This window comes from Antechinus flavipes, chromosome 5 (genome assembly GCF_016432865.1).
Source record: "Antechinus flavipes isolate AdamAnt ecotype Samford, QLD, Australia chromosome 5, AdamAnt_v2, whole genome shotgun sequence".
NCBI classification, from domain to species: domain Eukaryota; kingdom Metazoa; phylum Chordata; class Mammalia; order Dasyuromorphia; family Dasyuridae; genus Antechinus; species Antechinus flavipes.
The window spans coordinates 178,586,809-178,605,058 of NC_067402.1; the positions used below are offsets into that span (position 1 = coordinate 178,586,809).

The following is an 18,250-nucleotide window of genomic DNA, read 5'->3' on the forward strand; positions in this document are numbered from 1 at the left end:
TGCATATTCAGAGTGAATGAAATTCTTGATTCTCCTTTAGTGTTGGTTTTCTCACTAGATTATCCTAGTATAGGCTCATGTGTGGGACTAAAGGCTAGAGTCCCCTCTTTGCTTTTAAATATATAAATAAAGTTTTGGAACTTGTTCCTTGCTCTCTACAGGGGTAGGGCTTCTCTTGCTTGGTATCATAATCATTCCCTCCCTCCCTCACAACTATGACCCAGAATAGGATAACAAGTTGCAGAGTTACTAGGTAGTACTCATTCCTATTTTTTGAACTATGAATTTCAAGAGTTTAAGGTTTCACTGGGATCTCTATCTGCCCTGGTGATTTAAGACCTGGTGTTCAGTCTTAGTCCCCGTATTGCTCTCAAGCACTAAAATGTACTATACCATTGCTTTTGTTGTTGCTATGCTAGCTATGTTCCTGGCCAGTTTTCACCCCCCAGTGTCCATAGAAATCTCTGTCTATCTTCCTAAGCTTCTCTGGGCTGGGAAAAAAAAAAACCCTCACTTTGGATTTTTTTTTTTTTTTTTTTTTTTTTACTTTTCTGATCATAATTTAGCAAAGCACATTTTCTAGTTTTTTTGTGGATGTATGTTGGGTAGGCTGGGCAAAAATGCTAACTCTCACCCCATCATCTTGATTTCATCCCTCTACATTATGTCTTATTAGCCTCCAAATGTCTTATGTGAAAAAGCATCACAGCAGGTAAGGAAATAAAATCATGGGAAATATCTAAACCAGACCAGATACATACACATGTAAAGGATTCTGAAAGTAAAACACTAAAAACCACTCAATAAATAATTTTCAGCTTACTTGCAAGTTTAAACACGCATATTACTACAGGAAATGAGTCAATATTGTTCTAGTGAATTTCCTCATTCACTCAATACATCAGCTATTGCAAGCCTTTTCTTAAGCTTCTCATATCATTCATACTTCACCAAAATAATGACAGCAGTCACCAGAAGCTTATTTTATGTTCTCCTCCTCATGAAAAACTCTCTGACATCATCTCACAATGACTATTCACTTACTATAATATCTGACAATGGGATGTTCCTTCTGATTGCCAAGGTCAACCCCTTCACATCCTATTTGCTTTTGTATTTTTTAGCAGGTTGCTTCTACTGTTTCCTCATTCACTCTTTAATATTACATCTCATCCTATATGTATTAGTGCCTTTCTTCTGCCTTCAATCAAACCAACTCTTCTTAATCCTTAGATACAAAACAAAACAAAACAAAAAACAAACAAAAAAAACTTTCCTAGATCCTGCTCTTCCCTTCCAATAATTGTTCCTTATAACTTACCTTCTTCTCAGCTAAAGAGCTTGAAAAAGCCATCTATAATCAGTGCCTATTATTTCACCCTCTTCTAAATCCTTTGCAATCTGGCATTCAATAAAAAGTAATTTTTTGAAAATTACTAATGATAATCTTTTTGTATATCTAACAGATTCCACTTGATAGTCATCTTTCTTAACTTCCCTGTAGATTTGACTGTTAATCTTCATTTCCTTCTGGATATGCTCTTTTCCCAAGGTTTATGTGACTTTCTCTTTATTTTCCTCCTTCTTTGGCTTTTTCTGTATTTTTGTCTATCTTTTCCTGCCTTTGTCTCTGTTTCTCTACTTTTTCTCTTTCTAGATTTTTCACTCCTTTGCATCAATTAAATGTGGATGTATCTCAATGTTTTAAATCTTCTTTTCTTCCCCCCCCCCCCCCCCTTTATACTCTTTTGGTAATCTCTTCAATTTCTTCTATGCAGATTATTTCAAAATCAATTTCTTTATTTTCTCTCTCCTGAACTTCAATTCTGAAATACCAGTTGCCTCTGGGACATTTCAGACTGGTTCACAGTCGGCATCTTAAACTCAACATGTCTGAATCAGAATTCATTATCTTTACTCCAAAGCCTTCCTCTTCCTGGAACTTCCCAATTTAGATTGTCAGCATCATGTTCTTCCAGTTACCTAGATTCAGAACCTCACTGTTATCCCCAAACTCTTACCCTATATGCCCCAGCCAAATGTTGTAATTTCTTTATCTACTCATACAAAAATCTCTCTAATTCAAGCTGTCAGTAGCTTTCCCCTGGAATATCATGTTAGACTTCAAAGGGGTCTCTTTACCTGGAGTATTTTCTCACTCCAATTCATCACACACTTATCTGCTAAAAATGGTTCTCCAAAAATGCAGGTTTGATTTTATCATACATAGACAGACAAGCTGACACATAGACACAGACACACATACACATGGACACACACACACACACACACACACACACACACACCCCTCAGGCTTCTACTCAGTAAATTCTGGAAAGTCATTATTTTTAGGACCAATTTTTTTTTGTTTAGTTTTAAAAATTCTTCATCAGTTGATCCTTTTTTACTTTTTAGTTTTCTTAAATTCTATCTAGTCTCTGCCCTTTATCATGCAGCCACCCTGGTTTCTTTGTTGCTCCTCTCTTATGTTATATACTCTCTTCCATCTCAGGGACTTTTCAGTCTTTTTTCTTCATGCCCTGGAGTCTTCAGGAGATCTTTCTCTTTTTTTTTCTCTATAGTCTCCAGTGCCATGTTCTATGTGATTAGCTTCTATCAATTTTATATTTATCCAATTTATTGCCTGATTTATTGCCTTTTCCATTAAAATGTGAATATATTCCGGGCAGGAACTTTTGCAATATCTATGCCCCCAGAAATTTTACAATGTCTGGAATATAATAAGTGCTTAGCAAATGTTCATTAATTGATGCTTTCAATGAATTTAGTAATTGTTTTTACTTTCACATTAAATAATGATATGTTTTTATACAGCCTCACAGAATAAGAATTGGAAAGAATCACAGGTGCCTCTTTTTGTCCAACCAAAAGAATTCCTTTGCCAACATGTGCTTTTCTAAAAAGAAAGGAAATCGTAGAATCCTAAAGCAGCCTATTCCACTTTTAGTGTTGCTATAATTGTTCTAGGTCTAATTGTTAGGAAGGTGTTTTTTACATCAAGCTTAAATCTTTTTATCAGCAGCTATCAAATTGTTTCTAGCTCTACATCCTGAGGGCTAGGAAGTCTTGTCAGTCTTTCATACCATGGACCTTGAAATACTTGAAGAACAACTACTGTTTCTTCCTAATCTCTTTTCTCTAAAATGCATATCTCAGTTCTTATATGATCTGATTTCAAATAGACTCACAAACAATTCCTTCTTTTCTGGTAGGGCATATTTAGTTTTAATCTTAGTGATGATGTTTGGTGCTTCACATGTTCAGTGCTTTCACATCTTTTTTCTTGATATATTTATGATGTGAAAACCAGAAACTTCTGGAAAACCTATAAGTCTTGGGTTATTTGTATTTCTTAAGAGGTATAATGATGATGTATATAATGGTCAAAATAATTCCACAAAAATTTTTGAATGATTATATCAACTAATATTGGCATCAGAGTCTGAATTTTTACCATAATGCAAAAATTTTCCCACTATTACAAAAAAAGGCAAAACAAGTCAACCAGGCAAATAAACAAACAACTGTCCCTCCCTATTATTGCCCCCCCTTCCCCTGCCTCTCTACTTATTAAATATGTATATAAGAAAAAAATAGGATATAACTTTTTGGAAACACTGAATCCTATTAATCCAGCATTTCTTTATTTTAATGAAAATAAACAAGGTCAATATATATTTTTCATCTGTTTGATTTTTAATGAAATATAGAATTTAATAAAATTTGATAAAAGATAGAATTATTTGTGGAATGATATACGCTACTTACTTAAAAGTCAGCACCGTTTTGGGGGAACCTCCTAATCCCACAAAGAAAGAGCTCAAAGTTTGCACTGCCATAAAATAAATAAACTTTCTCGAACAATCATCTGACATTGAGCATTGGCCCAAATGAGCTGAGGTGGTGCTGGACTGGAAATTGTGAGCTTCAATACAGCTACAGTTATGAAAGACCTGAAATAATTTAAAGAATTATTATAAAATTAATTTATAAAACACAATACAGGGCATAAAATACTTCTTTGTATATAAAAATGCATCTATCAATTAAACTAAATAATGGAGAATTCTAAAATCTCTTTTCATAGATAAGAGTCTCTCATCTAATCATAGGTTTAAAATTGAGAGATTATCATAAAAGTTTTCTAAACCCTTATTCCAGAAATAAGGATACTGAAACACTCAGAGGGAATTAACTTGAACAGGATCATAATAAGTGGCACTACTGGAATTTGAACTTAGATTCCTCAACTCCCAATTCACTGCTCTTTCCATTACTGCTATAATGATCTGAAAGGTAAATAGGTTTCTTAGAACCCTTCTTTCTCTATAGTCTGAACTGTTATTGAAAAACATATGAAAGCAGCTATTACTTTTTTACTGATTATAATAAAAAACAATTTACGGTATAGTGTCTAAAATGCAAATGAAGCACTCTTAGTTCATCATTTTAATCTAAATTTCTATACTTTTTAAAATCACAGTTAATGCCATCTTTTGCTAACTTTACTGTAACCCACTCATTCATAACCTATCCATTCTTACCTATTTCTATGTGTATATACATTGTTCAAGTAAAATTTGTTGAGCATTTATGTATGTTTATACATATACATATATATATACACATATGTATATCTGAATATGAATATATGTAATTATGACTGTGCAAATGAGAGGCTTATTAAATTTATGTTACACACACAGAACGGCTTTTTGTAAACTCAACTTACCAGTTGATAGAGCCTCTTTTTCTTAAAATGATCTTGTTTTTATGTTAAATATATTTTAAATATTTAAATATATATAATATTAAATATATTTTAAATATATTTTTCAAATAAATAATATATATTATATATTATGGTGTATATTAGACATTAATAGATAATTATTAATATAATAATATTAAATATATTTTAACATATATTTTTCAAATAGTTATATGGAACAAAAAATATAAACAAAATAAAACATTTGTTGATCATTTATCATGTGCCAAGAAAGCACGTGGTAGGACTGGGGATTAAATAAAAATTTAAAAAGGGGATACCATTTCTGCTCTTAAGGATCTTATATTATACACATAATACAACTCACATAAGAGTTAGGGTGAAGGAAAGGTATTTTTTTTGGAAGTTATAGAGAGTTTGAATGGAACTATATGGATACAGGAAAAAACATTGATATGCCCATTCTTAGAGCTATGGAAAAGTTGCTTTGATTTTTATTCAGAAGTAGAAAGTATAGCGAAGGGTGCATGCTTGACAACTGGGCACCTGAAGTCCAGGGAGTGAAGTAAAATAAAATTGGGGCCAGAGTTAGATGTAATGGGAAGTAGAAACAAAAATTAAAGACCAATGACCCTTGGATAAGAGCTTGATGAGAGAGGATTAAAGGATCATTTAAAACCCTTTAGGACTTAGTTTCTGATTGGAACAAGGCATGCATATTGTTTCCTAGACAGTATTTAGGGACAGGAATTGTTTTGTTTTTTATTTGTATTTCTAGGACCAAGTAAAGAAGCTGATAGTAAATGTTTAATAAAAATTTGTGGATTTAATATTGATTGTTCCACACAGGGGATGACAAGGCAATAGAACTAGACTACCCAACAGGGGCTAGAACAAGGAGGTAATCGAGTCAATGATGATATAGTAACTACTAAAATTTATAGAAATTTGGAAGTTTTGAAATTGGAAAGAATTTTAGATATCATGTAGTGCAAACCTCTTAATTTTATATGAGAAATCTAACAATGTGTAGAATAAAGATACTTTATTTTGTTCAAAGAATTTTCAATTAGTCAATAGAAGAAGAGGAATTAGAAAGCAAATGTCTAGTTTACCAGGTTAACATTTTTTATACCACCACCTTACCCCTGCTTTAAGTAATCAGGGAAGTGTAAGGAAATAATCTAAGGAAGCCTACCAGGAAGACAAGACCCAGGATCTGAAAGATTTGAGGGTCAATAAGAAAAACACCAGGGTTTAGGTCCCACTAAGTCTTACTGCGATGCTAAGGCATAGATTGCTTATTTTCTGCTCTATTTTATACTTTTGGATTGATGTGGACACTGTTACACCTATGTATGTTACCTGAAACCAGAAAGAATAATGACTAGGATATACAGAGAGATAGTCATCACTTGAATATTCAAATTGTGCTCTCTCAGTGGTTCAGACTTACCTGAGGAGTAATTGTTGCTCAATCATGTCTGACTCTTCAAGCCCATTTAGTTTAGGGCTTTCTTGACAAAGATACTAGAGTAGTTTGCTATTTCCTTCTTCAGTAGAAGTAAGCAGTCATTCAAATAGTAGGTCATTATTATTACAAGCATATGATTTATGCTCTTTAACTCAATGATAAATTAAAGTTTGAAGATTGCTTTTCATTAATACCATGCTTATAAAATAATTATATGAAAAATCCATAGAAAATTGAATAGAATAGTAAAAAATAATCAGTGATTTTGACAGCCATGATTTAACTAAATACATTTCTCTCATTATCTGTAATTCTTTTGTGTAGAAACTTTCTTAGGTGAAATAGTTCTCATTCTAAGATTGTTACCAAAACATTAATTCTGTTTTTGTTGGCTTATTTTCTGGAAGGTCATTTATTTACATATTATATTCAAATGTCATAATATCACACACCTACTTGTATCTACTAGTATCTACATATGTTTCCATATTCAGAAATAAACCAAATGGCACCACATCTTCTAACTAAAATTTTTAATGAACAGATCAATTGCTGATTGAATTGATTGTAACTGCTTGAATAAATCTGTGCTGATTATGATGCAGAAGTCATAAAAATGGCCATACATACCAAATCGTTTCCATGACCTACTGAAGATTTGCATCCAGCCAAACATGGGGACATGTAAGTGATTCCATTATCCCCACAAACAGGATCCCATAGATTGGCATCACAATTACACTCTGAGTTGCAGAAAGGAAATGAGGTGTTTTGAGGATGTGTCCTTAGGTTATTCCTGCAGTCAAAATGTTGACATTTATCAGAGATAAGAAAAAAAAGTCTTCTAAGATGACAAAGAAACAAAACTAGTAAAGATATCACAAAGGCAATATTTTATTTTTCTTAATTTAATATTTTATTTCCCCCAGTTACATGTAAAAACAATTTTTAACATTAATTCTTAAAACAATGAGTTGCAGATTATTTCCCTTCCTCCCTTCCACCACACCTCCCTTAGATATAGGTTATACAAATGTAGTCATGCTAAACATTTCTATAAAAGTCATGTTGTGAAAGAAAACATAGTCCTCTCCAAAAAAAATTCTAAGAAAAATAAAGTTTAAAAAAAAAGTATGTTGGGGCAGCTAAGTGGGGCAGTGGATAGACCACCAACCTTGAAATCAAGAGGATCTGCATTCGAATTTGGTCTCAGACACTTAACACTTCCTTGCTGTGTGACCCTGGGCAAGTCACTTAACCCCAGTTGCCCCCTTCCCTGCCAAAAAAAAGTATGTCACAATCTGTATTCATACACCATTAGTTTTTTCTCTTGGTTTGAATAGCATTTTTCATTATAAGTCTTTCAGAGTTCTCTTGGCTCATTGTATTACTGACACTAGCTAGCTAAGTTATTCATAACTGATCTTACACTATTGCTGTTACTTAGTATACAGTATATTTCACTTTGCATCTGCTCATGGAAGTTTTTCCAGGTTTTTCTGAAAGCCTTCTACTCATCATTTCTTTTAGCAAAATAGTATTCTATCACAATCACATACCACAATTTGTTTAGTCATTTCTCAAATGATGGACATCCCCTCAATTTCCAATTTTTTGCTCCCAGAAAAGACCCATTATAAATATTTTTGTACATGTAAGCTATCCCCTCTCCTTTTTAAGTCTCTTTTAGAATATAGACCTAGAGGTTATGTGCTAGGTAAAATGATTTTATAGACCATTGGGCATAGTTCCAAGACTGCTCTGCAGAATGGTTGAATCAGTTCACAATTCTACCTACAATGAATTAATGTCTCATTTTCTCCACATGCTTTCTACCATTTGTGATTTTTTTTTTCTGTCGTACTAACAAGTCTTATAGGTATGAGGTAGTACCTCAGAATTGATTTAATTTGCATGTCTACAGTTAATAGTGAGTTGGAGCATTTTTTTCCCATATGGCTATAGATAGCTTCAGTTATTTCAACTAAAAATTGTTCATTTATAAATTGGGGAATGACTATTTTTATAAATTTGACTCTCTTCTATTTTTGAGCAGGCCTTTATCAGAGAAACTTGCTTCAAATACTTCTCACATTAGTATTGCTAATTGTATTTTCCCATTTATTATATTTTCTCTCTCCTTTCACTCTGTCCCAGAGTGTTTTGTTTCTGACTGGCCCCTTCCATATGCCATTCTTATGATCACATTCCCATTTCTTTTTTCCTCCCTGAGGCAATTGGGGTTAAATGACTTGCCCAGGGTCACACAGCTAGGAAGTGTTAAGTGTCTGAGGTCAATTTTGAACTCAGGTCCTCCTGACTTCAGGGATGGTGCTCTATCTACTGCACCATCTAGCTACCCCCACACCCTCATTTCTTATCCTCTTCTGTTTTTCTCCTACTTTCCTGAAGAGTAAGATTTCTATACCATATGCATATGTTATTCCCTCTTTGACCCAATTTTAATGAAACTAAGGTTTACTAAATATCTCTTATCTCCCCCCTTCCCCTTCATGGTAAAAGCTTCTTCTTGCTTTTACCATGTAAAAAGCATGTGAGATAATTGACTCCACTCTACTTTTATCTTTCTCTCTCTCTCTCAGTCCATTCCTATCTCATTCCTTATTTATTTATTTTTTTTTAGATATCATCCCTTTGTATTCAAGTCACACCCATGTCCTCTGTTTATGAATATTCTTTCTAACTATCCTAATAATAAGAAAGTTCTTATAAGTATCATCTTCCCATGTAGGAATGTCAATAAGTTTAATCTCATTAAGTCCCTTATGATTTCTCTTTCCTATTTACTTTTTCATGTTTTTCTTGAGTTTTGTATTAGAAAGTCAAATTTTCAATTCAACTCTGGCTTTTTATCTAGAATGCTTGAGAATTCTTTATTTCACTGAATGTTTATTCTCCACTTTTCCCCAAAGGATTATACTCAGTTTTTCCTGATAGGTGATTATTGGTTGTAATCTTAGCTCCTTTACCCTCTGGAATATCATATTCCAAGCCCTTTGATCCTTCAATGTAGAAGTTGCTGAATCTTATATTATCCTGACTTTGACTTTCCTGTACTTGAATTGTTACTTTCTGCCTGCTTACAATATTTTCTCCTTGACCTGGGAGCTCTGGAATTTGACTAATGATCCTGGGATTCATTTTGGGATCTCTTTTAGAAAGCTATTAGTGGATCCTTCAATTTCTATTTTATCATCTGGTTCTATAATATCAAGAAAGTTTTCTTTGACATTTTCTTGAAAAATGATGTCTAAGCTCCTTTTTTGATGATTTCTTTCAGGTAGTCTAATAATTTTTAAATGATCTCTCCTGGATTTGTTTTCCTAGTAAGTTGTTTTTCCAATGAGAGAGTTCACATTGTCTTCTGTTTTTCATTCTTTTGGTTTTATTTTATTATTTCTTTTTTTTTCTCATAAAGTAATCATTGTCTTCCATTTGTTAAATTATAATTTTTAAGGAATTATTTTCTTCACTGAGCTTTTAATAGCCCCCTTTCTATTTGCCCAATTCTATTTTTTAAAGAGTTTTTTCTTCAGTGAAATTTTGTACCTTTCTTTTCATTTAGACAATTCTGCTTTTTAAGGTATTCTTCTCCTCAGACTTCTTCTTTCTTTGCCATTTGGCCTAGTATGTTTTTTAAGATGTTATTTTCTTTAGTATTTTGTAGTGTGTCTCCTTTATTAAGTTGTTGGTTCATTTTTCATGATTTTTTGTTAACACTTCTCTTTCCAATTTTTCTTTACCTTTCTTATTTGATTTTAAAGGTTCTTTTTGAACCCTTCCATAGCCTAAGAGCAATTCATATTTCTTTTAGAGGCTTTGGATGTAGGAGCTTTGATTTTCTTATTTTCTCCTGAGTGAGTGTTTTGATTTTCCTTATCACCATAATAACTTTTTATGGTCAGAATTTTGTTCTGTTATTTACTCATTTTCCCAGTCTATTACTTGGCTTTTAATTCTGCTAAAGTAGATCTCTGCTTTCATAATGAAGAATGCACTGTCCCACACTTTAGGGATTTTATGCAGCTGTTTTCAGAATTACTTCCAGGGATCTGTAAGTTTTCAGTTCTTCCAAGGTGGTGTGCTCTAAGAAGAGATGAGTACTATTTTTCTGATCTGTGCTGTGGATTCCATTCCATTCTGGATATATCATCCTGAAGTAACTAATTTCTTTGTTTTTTAGAACTCAATTTTTTTATTTATCCAGCTCAAAAACTTTATGAAAATTATTTATATAGATGATATATATATATATAATCATATAGATGATTATATATATATAAATAATACATTTTCATCACATAATAGTTTACATAGATTGCCTCAAGAGAGATTGAGTGAGTTCAAATTTTTCTGATGCAAATGATCTGGATCAGCATGAGGTGATTCTCTTAGCATAATATCTGTTACACTACAATGCCCAATAATACATCCAAAAAGGATGGTGTTCCTTTTTCTTAGCAGCCTTGTTAAGATGCCATGTGGTTATTTCTGGGGTCAAACTATAGGCCCACCATCAGGGAACATTCATTGAATCTTTTAAAAACATTAGTTTTCAGTGCAGGCATGAAACCATAAAGAACATTTATACTAATGATATCTAACTAGTGACCTATGCTGGGGAGTGAGAGGAATGCTTAAAATAATAGCAAAACAAGTAAATACTGAGCTAGTAAGATTAGGAGTTGAAATAGTGAATATTGTAATGAAATTATTGCTTCATTTTTGTGTTGGTTATTATTCAGGTTTTAGGAAAAACAAACCCACAAAATCTGTGCCTTCCATGCAAGTGCTGCTCTGCTTTCATGATGCTATCCAGATTTCAGTTCTAATTATGCAATTTCCTCCACTGTCTCAATAGATAAAAGGAACAATTCATGGTAGAGAGTTATTCTAGGGAGTGAAAAAACTAACAAAACAATAATACTAAACAGGTCAATTCTGGTCCTACACATGTTTATTGGGGGAAATCCTGGGCATCAAAAGAAGGCATTGATAATTTAAAAATTTGAAACATATGTACCATGATATAGGATTTGTACTAAAAAAGACCTGGGCTTAAACCTGTTTCAAACATTTACTAATTATATGAACTTCTGTAAATTATTTGAATTCTCTACTTTAGCTTTCTTTTCAGTGGTTTACCTAATTTACAAGGTTATTATGAGAATCAAATGAAATCACATAGATATGTAATATTATATACATATATGTATATATAATACATATACATCTATGCACAGATATTCATTCACACACATTTATATGTATATGTGTGTGAATATACATACATATATACACACACAGATACTATACATTTATATGTTTTTATATACACACACAATATATGCATATACATTTGTGGTTGCTATTGTTGAGTGGTTTCAGTTGTTTTCAATTCTTCATGACTCCAGTTGGGGAAATACTAGAATAATTTGCTTTTTCCTTCTTCAGCTCATGATGAGAAACTTAGACTAATAGGGTTAAGTAATTTGTCTATCAGGGGTCCTCAAACTTTTTAAATAGGGGGCCAGTCACTGTCCCTCAGACTGTTGGAAAGCCGGACTATAGTAAAAACAAAAACTTTGTTTTGTGGGCCTTTAAATAAAGAAACTTCATAGCCCTGGGTGAGAGGGATAAACATCCTCAGCTGCGGCACCTGGCCCACGGGCCATAGTTTGAGGACTCCTGCATCATCTAGCTACTAAGTGGCTACTTGGATTTGAATTTACTAAAATGATTCTTCTTGGTTCCAGTTTTAGTGTCCTATCTATTGTGCCAGCTGTAAAGTGATCTGCAAACCATAAAATATTATATAAACTTTATATATGCACTTATTATTATCTCTTCTATTGAAAATAATTTAGAAAATGCTATTAGTTGGGAAAATTAGAAAATTTGATCTAATATTACAAAGCTCTTTATAACAGAAATTGTTAAGTTTCAAAATGGACTAATACTGTGGTCCTAGCATCTTTTAAAGATTAAAAACAATCTCAATGATTCATATGAACACTTTTGATTCTTGATAGTGAATTTATGCCATAAACACTTTTTCAAAGCCCCATTCATTTTTATAATTGAATGTTTAACAGATGCGTCCTTTTAAAATTCCATATAATTTTGAATGTTTTAATCAAGCATAAAATCTGCCCCAGAATTCCTGTCTATTTTGTGGTAGAAAACAATTGATTAATTACATTTGGGACTTTAATATTTTTATGGTGTATGTTTTATTTTTTAAAAATGATATTATTTACATAGTGTTTTTATATTTCAGGCTTTTTGATAAACACTTTACAAATATTATCTCATTTGATCCTACTAACAACCTTAGAAGGTTGATGCTATTAATATCATGAACTTTTAAATTTTTTTTAATATTTTATATTATATATACAAAATATATAAAAATATATGTTACCTTTTTTATAATTGAGGAAAACAGATTTAGCAATTTGACTAAGCTGACTCTAGGTCTAGTGCTGTGTCTACTGTGCCATTTAATTGTCCATTTATTATATCATAGCATAATTGATAAACTATATCATAAAATTATAAAATATAATTTAATTATGTGTTTTTGTAATATATAATAATAGGCTATATTGTTATGTATCTTATGTTAAATGAAATTATACATGTTATATAAAATTTACTCTATATGACATAATATATATTATATATGACATAATATATGAAATGAAAGAATTATATTGATACAATAATATATGCTACAGAATTTTGTAATTGAATAATTGTTATTATATAATTAAAATTTATCAATAATATTATTACATCACAATATGATTATATTATTATACAAAATGATCAATAAAAGCTACATACCCATCGTAAGTTACTGTTAAACCAGCTACTGATCTTCTTTCACAATTGAATGACAAAAGTAATACTTGAAAAGCAGTAGCACAAATATAAGAAATAAATAATAGTTTGGTATTTCCAAGGGTTTTCAGTTTAAGTTTTCTAGAAATAAATCCTCCCAAAAAAATTGAAATGCTAACAACAGGCATGATTATTATTCCTGAAAAGAAGAGAAGAGGAAAAAAAAATTAATTGCAAAGATGTAATCAGTTTTCTGACACATATTGGGCAATATAGGCAGTTTTTTCTTTTTGTTTGAAGTATTTAACTCACTAATGCATTTTCATATTCTCAGAAAGACTAGGTTTTGAGCTCTTTAATCATTCTACATGAGAAAGGAAGTCATCTATTCAAATCTGATGACTACAGACATAGGTCATACCTCCTCAACTGATAGAAAAGAATGCTTTCTTTCTTCAAATAAAGGCAATAGGCCCTTTTCATTTCTTATTAACCTAATGCTCTCTAGATAAAGATTTTGGTCTATTGCACTAGCATTCTTTAATCAAGACCTAAACTACTTCAGTTCACACTTATTGAGCTCAGTCAATAAACATTTATTAAGCATTTTCTAGGTGCCAGGCACTGAGGTAGATCCTGGGAATGTAAACTTAAGTAGAAACAAAAGCAGACCTTGCCTTAAGGAGCTTACCTCTTAATGTGGGATGACAATAGGTAAAACAAATCTGAAATAAATATATTTGAAGGTGATGGAGACACTAACACAAATGACTTAAACACATTCTATGAGGTGAAGTTCCCTAATTCTTCTGTGCTATGTGTCTAAAATATAATTAATAAATTAATCAATCTACAAATGTTTATTAAACAGTCACTATGTCATCCTTATATTACCCATTACTATGCAAAGAAAAAAAATGAAAACAGATTCTGTCCTCAAGGAGCTTGCATTCCAGTGAAGAAAGCAATAGATGAAAACTAGAAATAAAACCTTATAGAAGAGGATATCAACAGCTTAGAGATGGAGGAAGGCAATATGAAACATTTGAGCTCAATATTCTATTTTGCTAGCCTATGTAATCTTCAGACAAGTACAACAGAGAGATTGTGCATGGGTAGAGTGGGTTTTTTTGGTATTTATTTTTATCACTGATTTAGCACATATAAATATCAAATTAATATTCTAAAATGAGGTTGGGAAATTTCTTTTCAGTATATACTCAATGTAAAATGGGTAAATGTAGTAAAATGATTGTATGAGATCTTTAGATCACATGATTTACAAAAAGGTGGATTAGTCATTTTCTCTAATACCCACAATCCCTCAAAACTATACAATGGTGGAAGTAGACACAGACAACAAATCAATATAAGTAATAAACATATATGTTTCAAATGCCTTAACATTCAAATTAAAAAAGGAAACATTTTGAGCTTCAGAAATACAGTTACAAAAAGTGACAGAAAACTCCAATATTCTTCTATTACTTTTGGATAAGTCTAACAAAAAAATAAATCAGAGGGAAAATATGAAACCAAAAATTTCCAGAAAAACTAGAGTTAAAAGACTTTTTGGTGTCCTTTAAATAAGATATCAAAAGAATATGTAATATTTCTCTGCACCAGATGAAATTTTTATAAAAATGATCATGTACTAGGGTCCAAGGATATTATAAAAAATTGTAAAAAAAAGATTGAAATAGTAAACACATCTTTTGTATACCACAATGCAATAAAAATGAAAATTAGCTCCAAATTACATAAATAATTATCATGATAAAATAAGGAACTAAAATTTATGGTAGAGAGCTAAATCAGTTTTTAATAGGAAAGCCATCCTCTTAGATCATACATTAGCAAAATCAAAAAAAGAGATTAATGAACTATGTATTGAAATTAGAAAAAAAAAAATAGACCTAAAATCAGCATAAGAGATGATATTAAAAATTAGAGGGGAAATAGATCAACTGAAAACAAAAACAAAACCAAAATCTATGAATGTCAAAAATAAAACTAAAAGCTGTTTCTTCGAAAAGATCAATAAAATTGGCAAACACATGGTTAATGTGATTACAAATAGCAGAAAAGGAAACAAATACAATAACAAATGATCAGCATGAACTTACAGCAAAATCAGATAAAGGAAAAAGAATAAAACATATTCTGCAGAGTTATACTTTGACAAAACTGAACACACCAAGGAAATTCAAAAATATAAAATGTCCAAACTACCTGAAGACCAAATAGAGATCTTAGAGAATCCAAACTCAAAAAGAGAAAATCAAAAGAACTACCAAAATAAAACAAAAATCTCCTGGACCTGAAATATTCACAGAAGAATGCTATTATTTATTTATTTATAACTATTTATATTTCATAAGTTTAGTTAATATTTATATTTCATAAATTCTCAAAAGTTGAGAAAAAACCCACCAGAATTCTTTTTTGAAATAAATATGATCCTAAAACCTAAACTGGGGAATAAGAAAACACAGAAAGGAAATATCATTTTAATCAATGACTGAAATTTTTTTTGAAACAATTAACATCTTTGTTTTACTTAAATTTAATGTAAAAACAATTTTTTGCTTTTTAAACTTTGAGTTTCAGATTCTCTCCCTTCCTCTCTACTCCCATTAAAAAGATACATGAAAATTTATGTAAAACATTGACATAAAAGTCATTTTGTGAAAAAAAGCATACATCTCTCTCCCTCAACCGCCCAAAAAAACTTTAAAAAAATATGCTTACATATATATTCAGACATAATCAGTCATTTCTCTGGATATGGACAGAATTTTTCATCATAAATTCTTCAGAGCAGTTGTGGATCAATGTATTGCTGAGAATAGCTTTGTCATTTACAGCTGATCATCCCACAACATTAGTATTACTTTGTACACAGTACATTTCACTTTGCTTGAGTTCCTAGAAGATTTTAAGGTTTTTCTGAGAGCATCTTGCTCATTATTTCATAATATTCCATCTAATTACATACCACAAATTATTTAGCTTTTCCCCAATTGATGGGTATCCTCTCAATTTCAAATTCTTTGCCTTGAGAAGAGAGCTGCTATAAATATTTTTGTACATATAGGTCCTTTTCATTTTTTAAAAATGTCTTTTGAGAGCATGTCTAGAAGTGGTATTGTTAAGTGAAAGGATATACATGATTTTATAGCCCTATGGGTACAGTTAATTTCTTTTGATCATTTATCAGTTGGGGAATGGCTCTTATTTTTTATTTTATTTTTAAAAAAATTTAACTCAATTTCCTATACATTTGAGAAATAAGGGCTTCAATAGAGAAATTTACTTCACAATTCTTTTCCTAATTGCTATTGCTAACCATATTTCCCCCTATTTATTCTCTTCTCTCTCCTTTCATCCTGACTGTCTTCAGAAGTATTTTGCTGAACACTTCCTCCCTAAATATGGTTTCACTTCTATCACCTTCCCCTCTTCCCATGTCCCTTTCTCCTCCAATTTTCCTACAGAGTAAGGTAGATTTCTTTTTTATTCCCGAGGCACTTGGGGTTAAGTGATTTGTCTAGGGTCATACAGCTAGTAAGTATTAAGCATTTGAAGCCAGTATTGAACTCACATTCTCCTGACTTCTATACACTGTGCCATCTAGCTGCCACATAATAGATTTCTATACCCATATTGAGTATGTATGTTATGTCCTCTTGGAGCCAATTCTGATGAGAGGAAGGTTCACTCACCCTCCATCTCTTCCCCTTTTCTCTTCCAGTGTAAAAGACAGATAACTCTTTCTCTCCCATTCTTCAAGTACATTCTTTCTCACCCCTTAGTTTTTTTTTTTTTTTTTTAACAATAATATTCCTTCCTATTCAAGTCACACATTTGCTTTCTGTGTATGTGTGTGTAAATATGTGTGTATATATGTATATATTCCTTCTAACTGCCATAATAATGGAAAAAAACTCTTATAAGTTAAAAGTATAATCTTCCATGTTGGAAAATAAATAGATAAACCTTATTAAGTTCTTTGTGAAATCCATTTCCTGATTACTTCCTTATGCTTCTCCTGAGTCTTGTATTTAAAATCAAATTTTCTTTTTTTAGCTCTGAATTTTCATCACAAAAGTTTTAAAGTCCTCTATTTTAATGAATATCCACACCTTTTTCCCTAAAGGCTTATACTTAGTTTTGCTGGGTAGATGATTTTTGGTTGTAATCCCAGCTCTGTTGCTCTCCAGAATATCATATTCCAAGTCCTCCAGTTTTGGAACATAAAAGCTTCCCAATCTTGTGTTATCCTCACTGTGGCTCCGCAATACTTGAATTGTTTTTTTTTTTTTTTTTTTCTGGATGCTTGCAGTATTTTCTACTTAATCTGGGAGTTCTGGACTTTTGTTATAGTATTCCTGGGAGTTTTCATCTTGGGATCTCTTGCAGGAGGTGATTGGTTTCTTTTAATTTCTATTTTACTTTCTGGTTCTAGAATATCAAGACAAGTTTCCTTGACAATTTTTTGAAAGATGATGTCTTAGTTCTTTTTTTTTTAATCATGGTTTTCAGTTAGACCAAAAAATTTTAAATCATATCTCTTGGATTTATTTTCCAGATTAGTTGTTTTTCCAATGAAATATTCACATTGTTTTCAATTGGGGAATGACTTGTATTCTTTATAAATGGTCAAAGGATATATATAGATAATTTTCAGATGAAGAAATTAAAGCTGTCTACAACCATATAAAAAAAAATGATCCAAATCACTATTTATTAGAGAAATGCAAATTAAAATAACTCTGTGATACCACCTTACACTTATCAGATTGGCTAAGATGATAAGAAAAGATAACCATAAATGTTGGAGGAATGTGGGAAAAGTGGGACACTAATGTATGCTTAGTGGAGTTGTGAACTGATCCAGCCATTCTGGAGAGCAATATGGAATTATGACTAAAGTGTTGTAAACTTGCATTACATTAAATTAAAAAAAAAAACACAAACAAAGCTTATACAAACAAAATTAAGAGGGAAGCACAAAACTGGGAAAATTTTTGTCAGTATTTCTGATGAAAGTCTCATTTCTTATACCAATCACATTGGCTGATATGACTGAAAAGGAAAATGACAAATGTTGGAGCAGATGTGGAAAAATGTACTCTTAGTGGAGTTGTGAACTG

At 31.5% G+C, this 18,250-nt stretch overlaps 1 protein-coding gene across 1 annotated transcript in view; it reads right to left on the reverse strand.

Moving 5' to 3' along the window:
- LOC127564111 (solute carrier organic anion transporter family member 1B1-like) overlaps positions 1–18,250 on the reverse strand; it is a 48,847-nt gene that overhangs the window by 13,349 nt on the left and 17,248 nt on the right. Inside the window, exons 8-10 of the mRNA XM_052000425.1 lie at positions 13,098–13,293; positions 6,858–7,023; positions 3,790–3,974 (exon numbers count right to left, since the gene is read on the reverse strand). Coding sequence (XP_051856385.1) covers positions 3,790–3,974; positions 6,858–7,023; positions 13,098–13,293 — 547 coding nt within the window. The remainder of the gene's footprint in view (positions 1–3,789; positions 3,975–6,857; positions 7,024–13,097; positions 13,294–18,250) is intronic.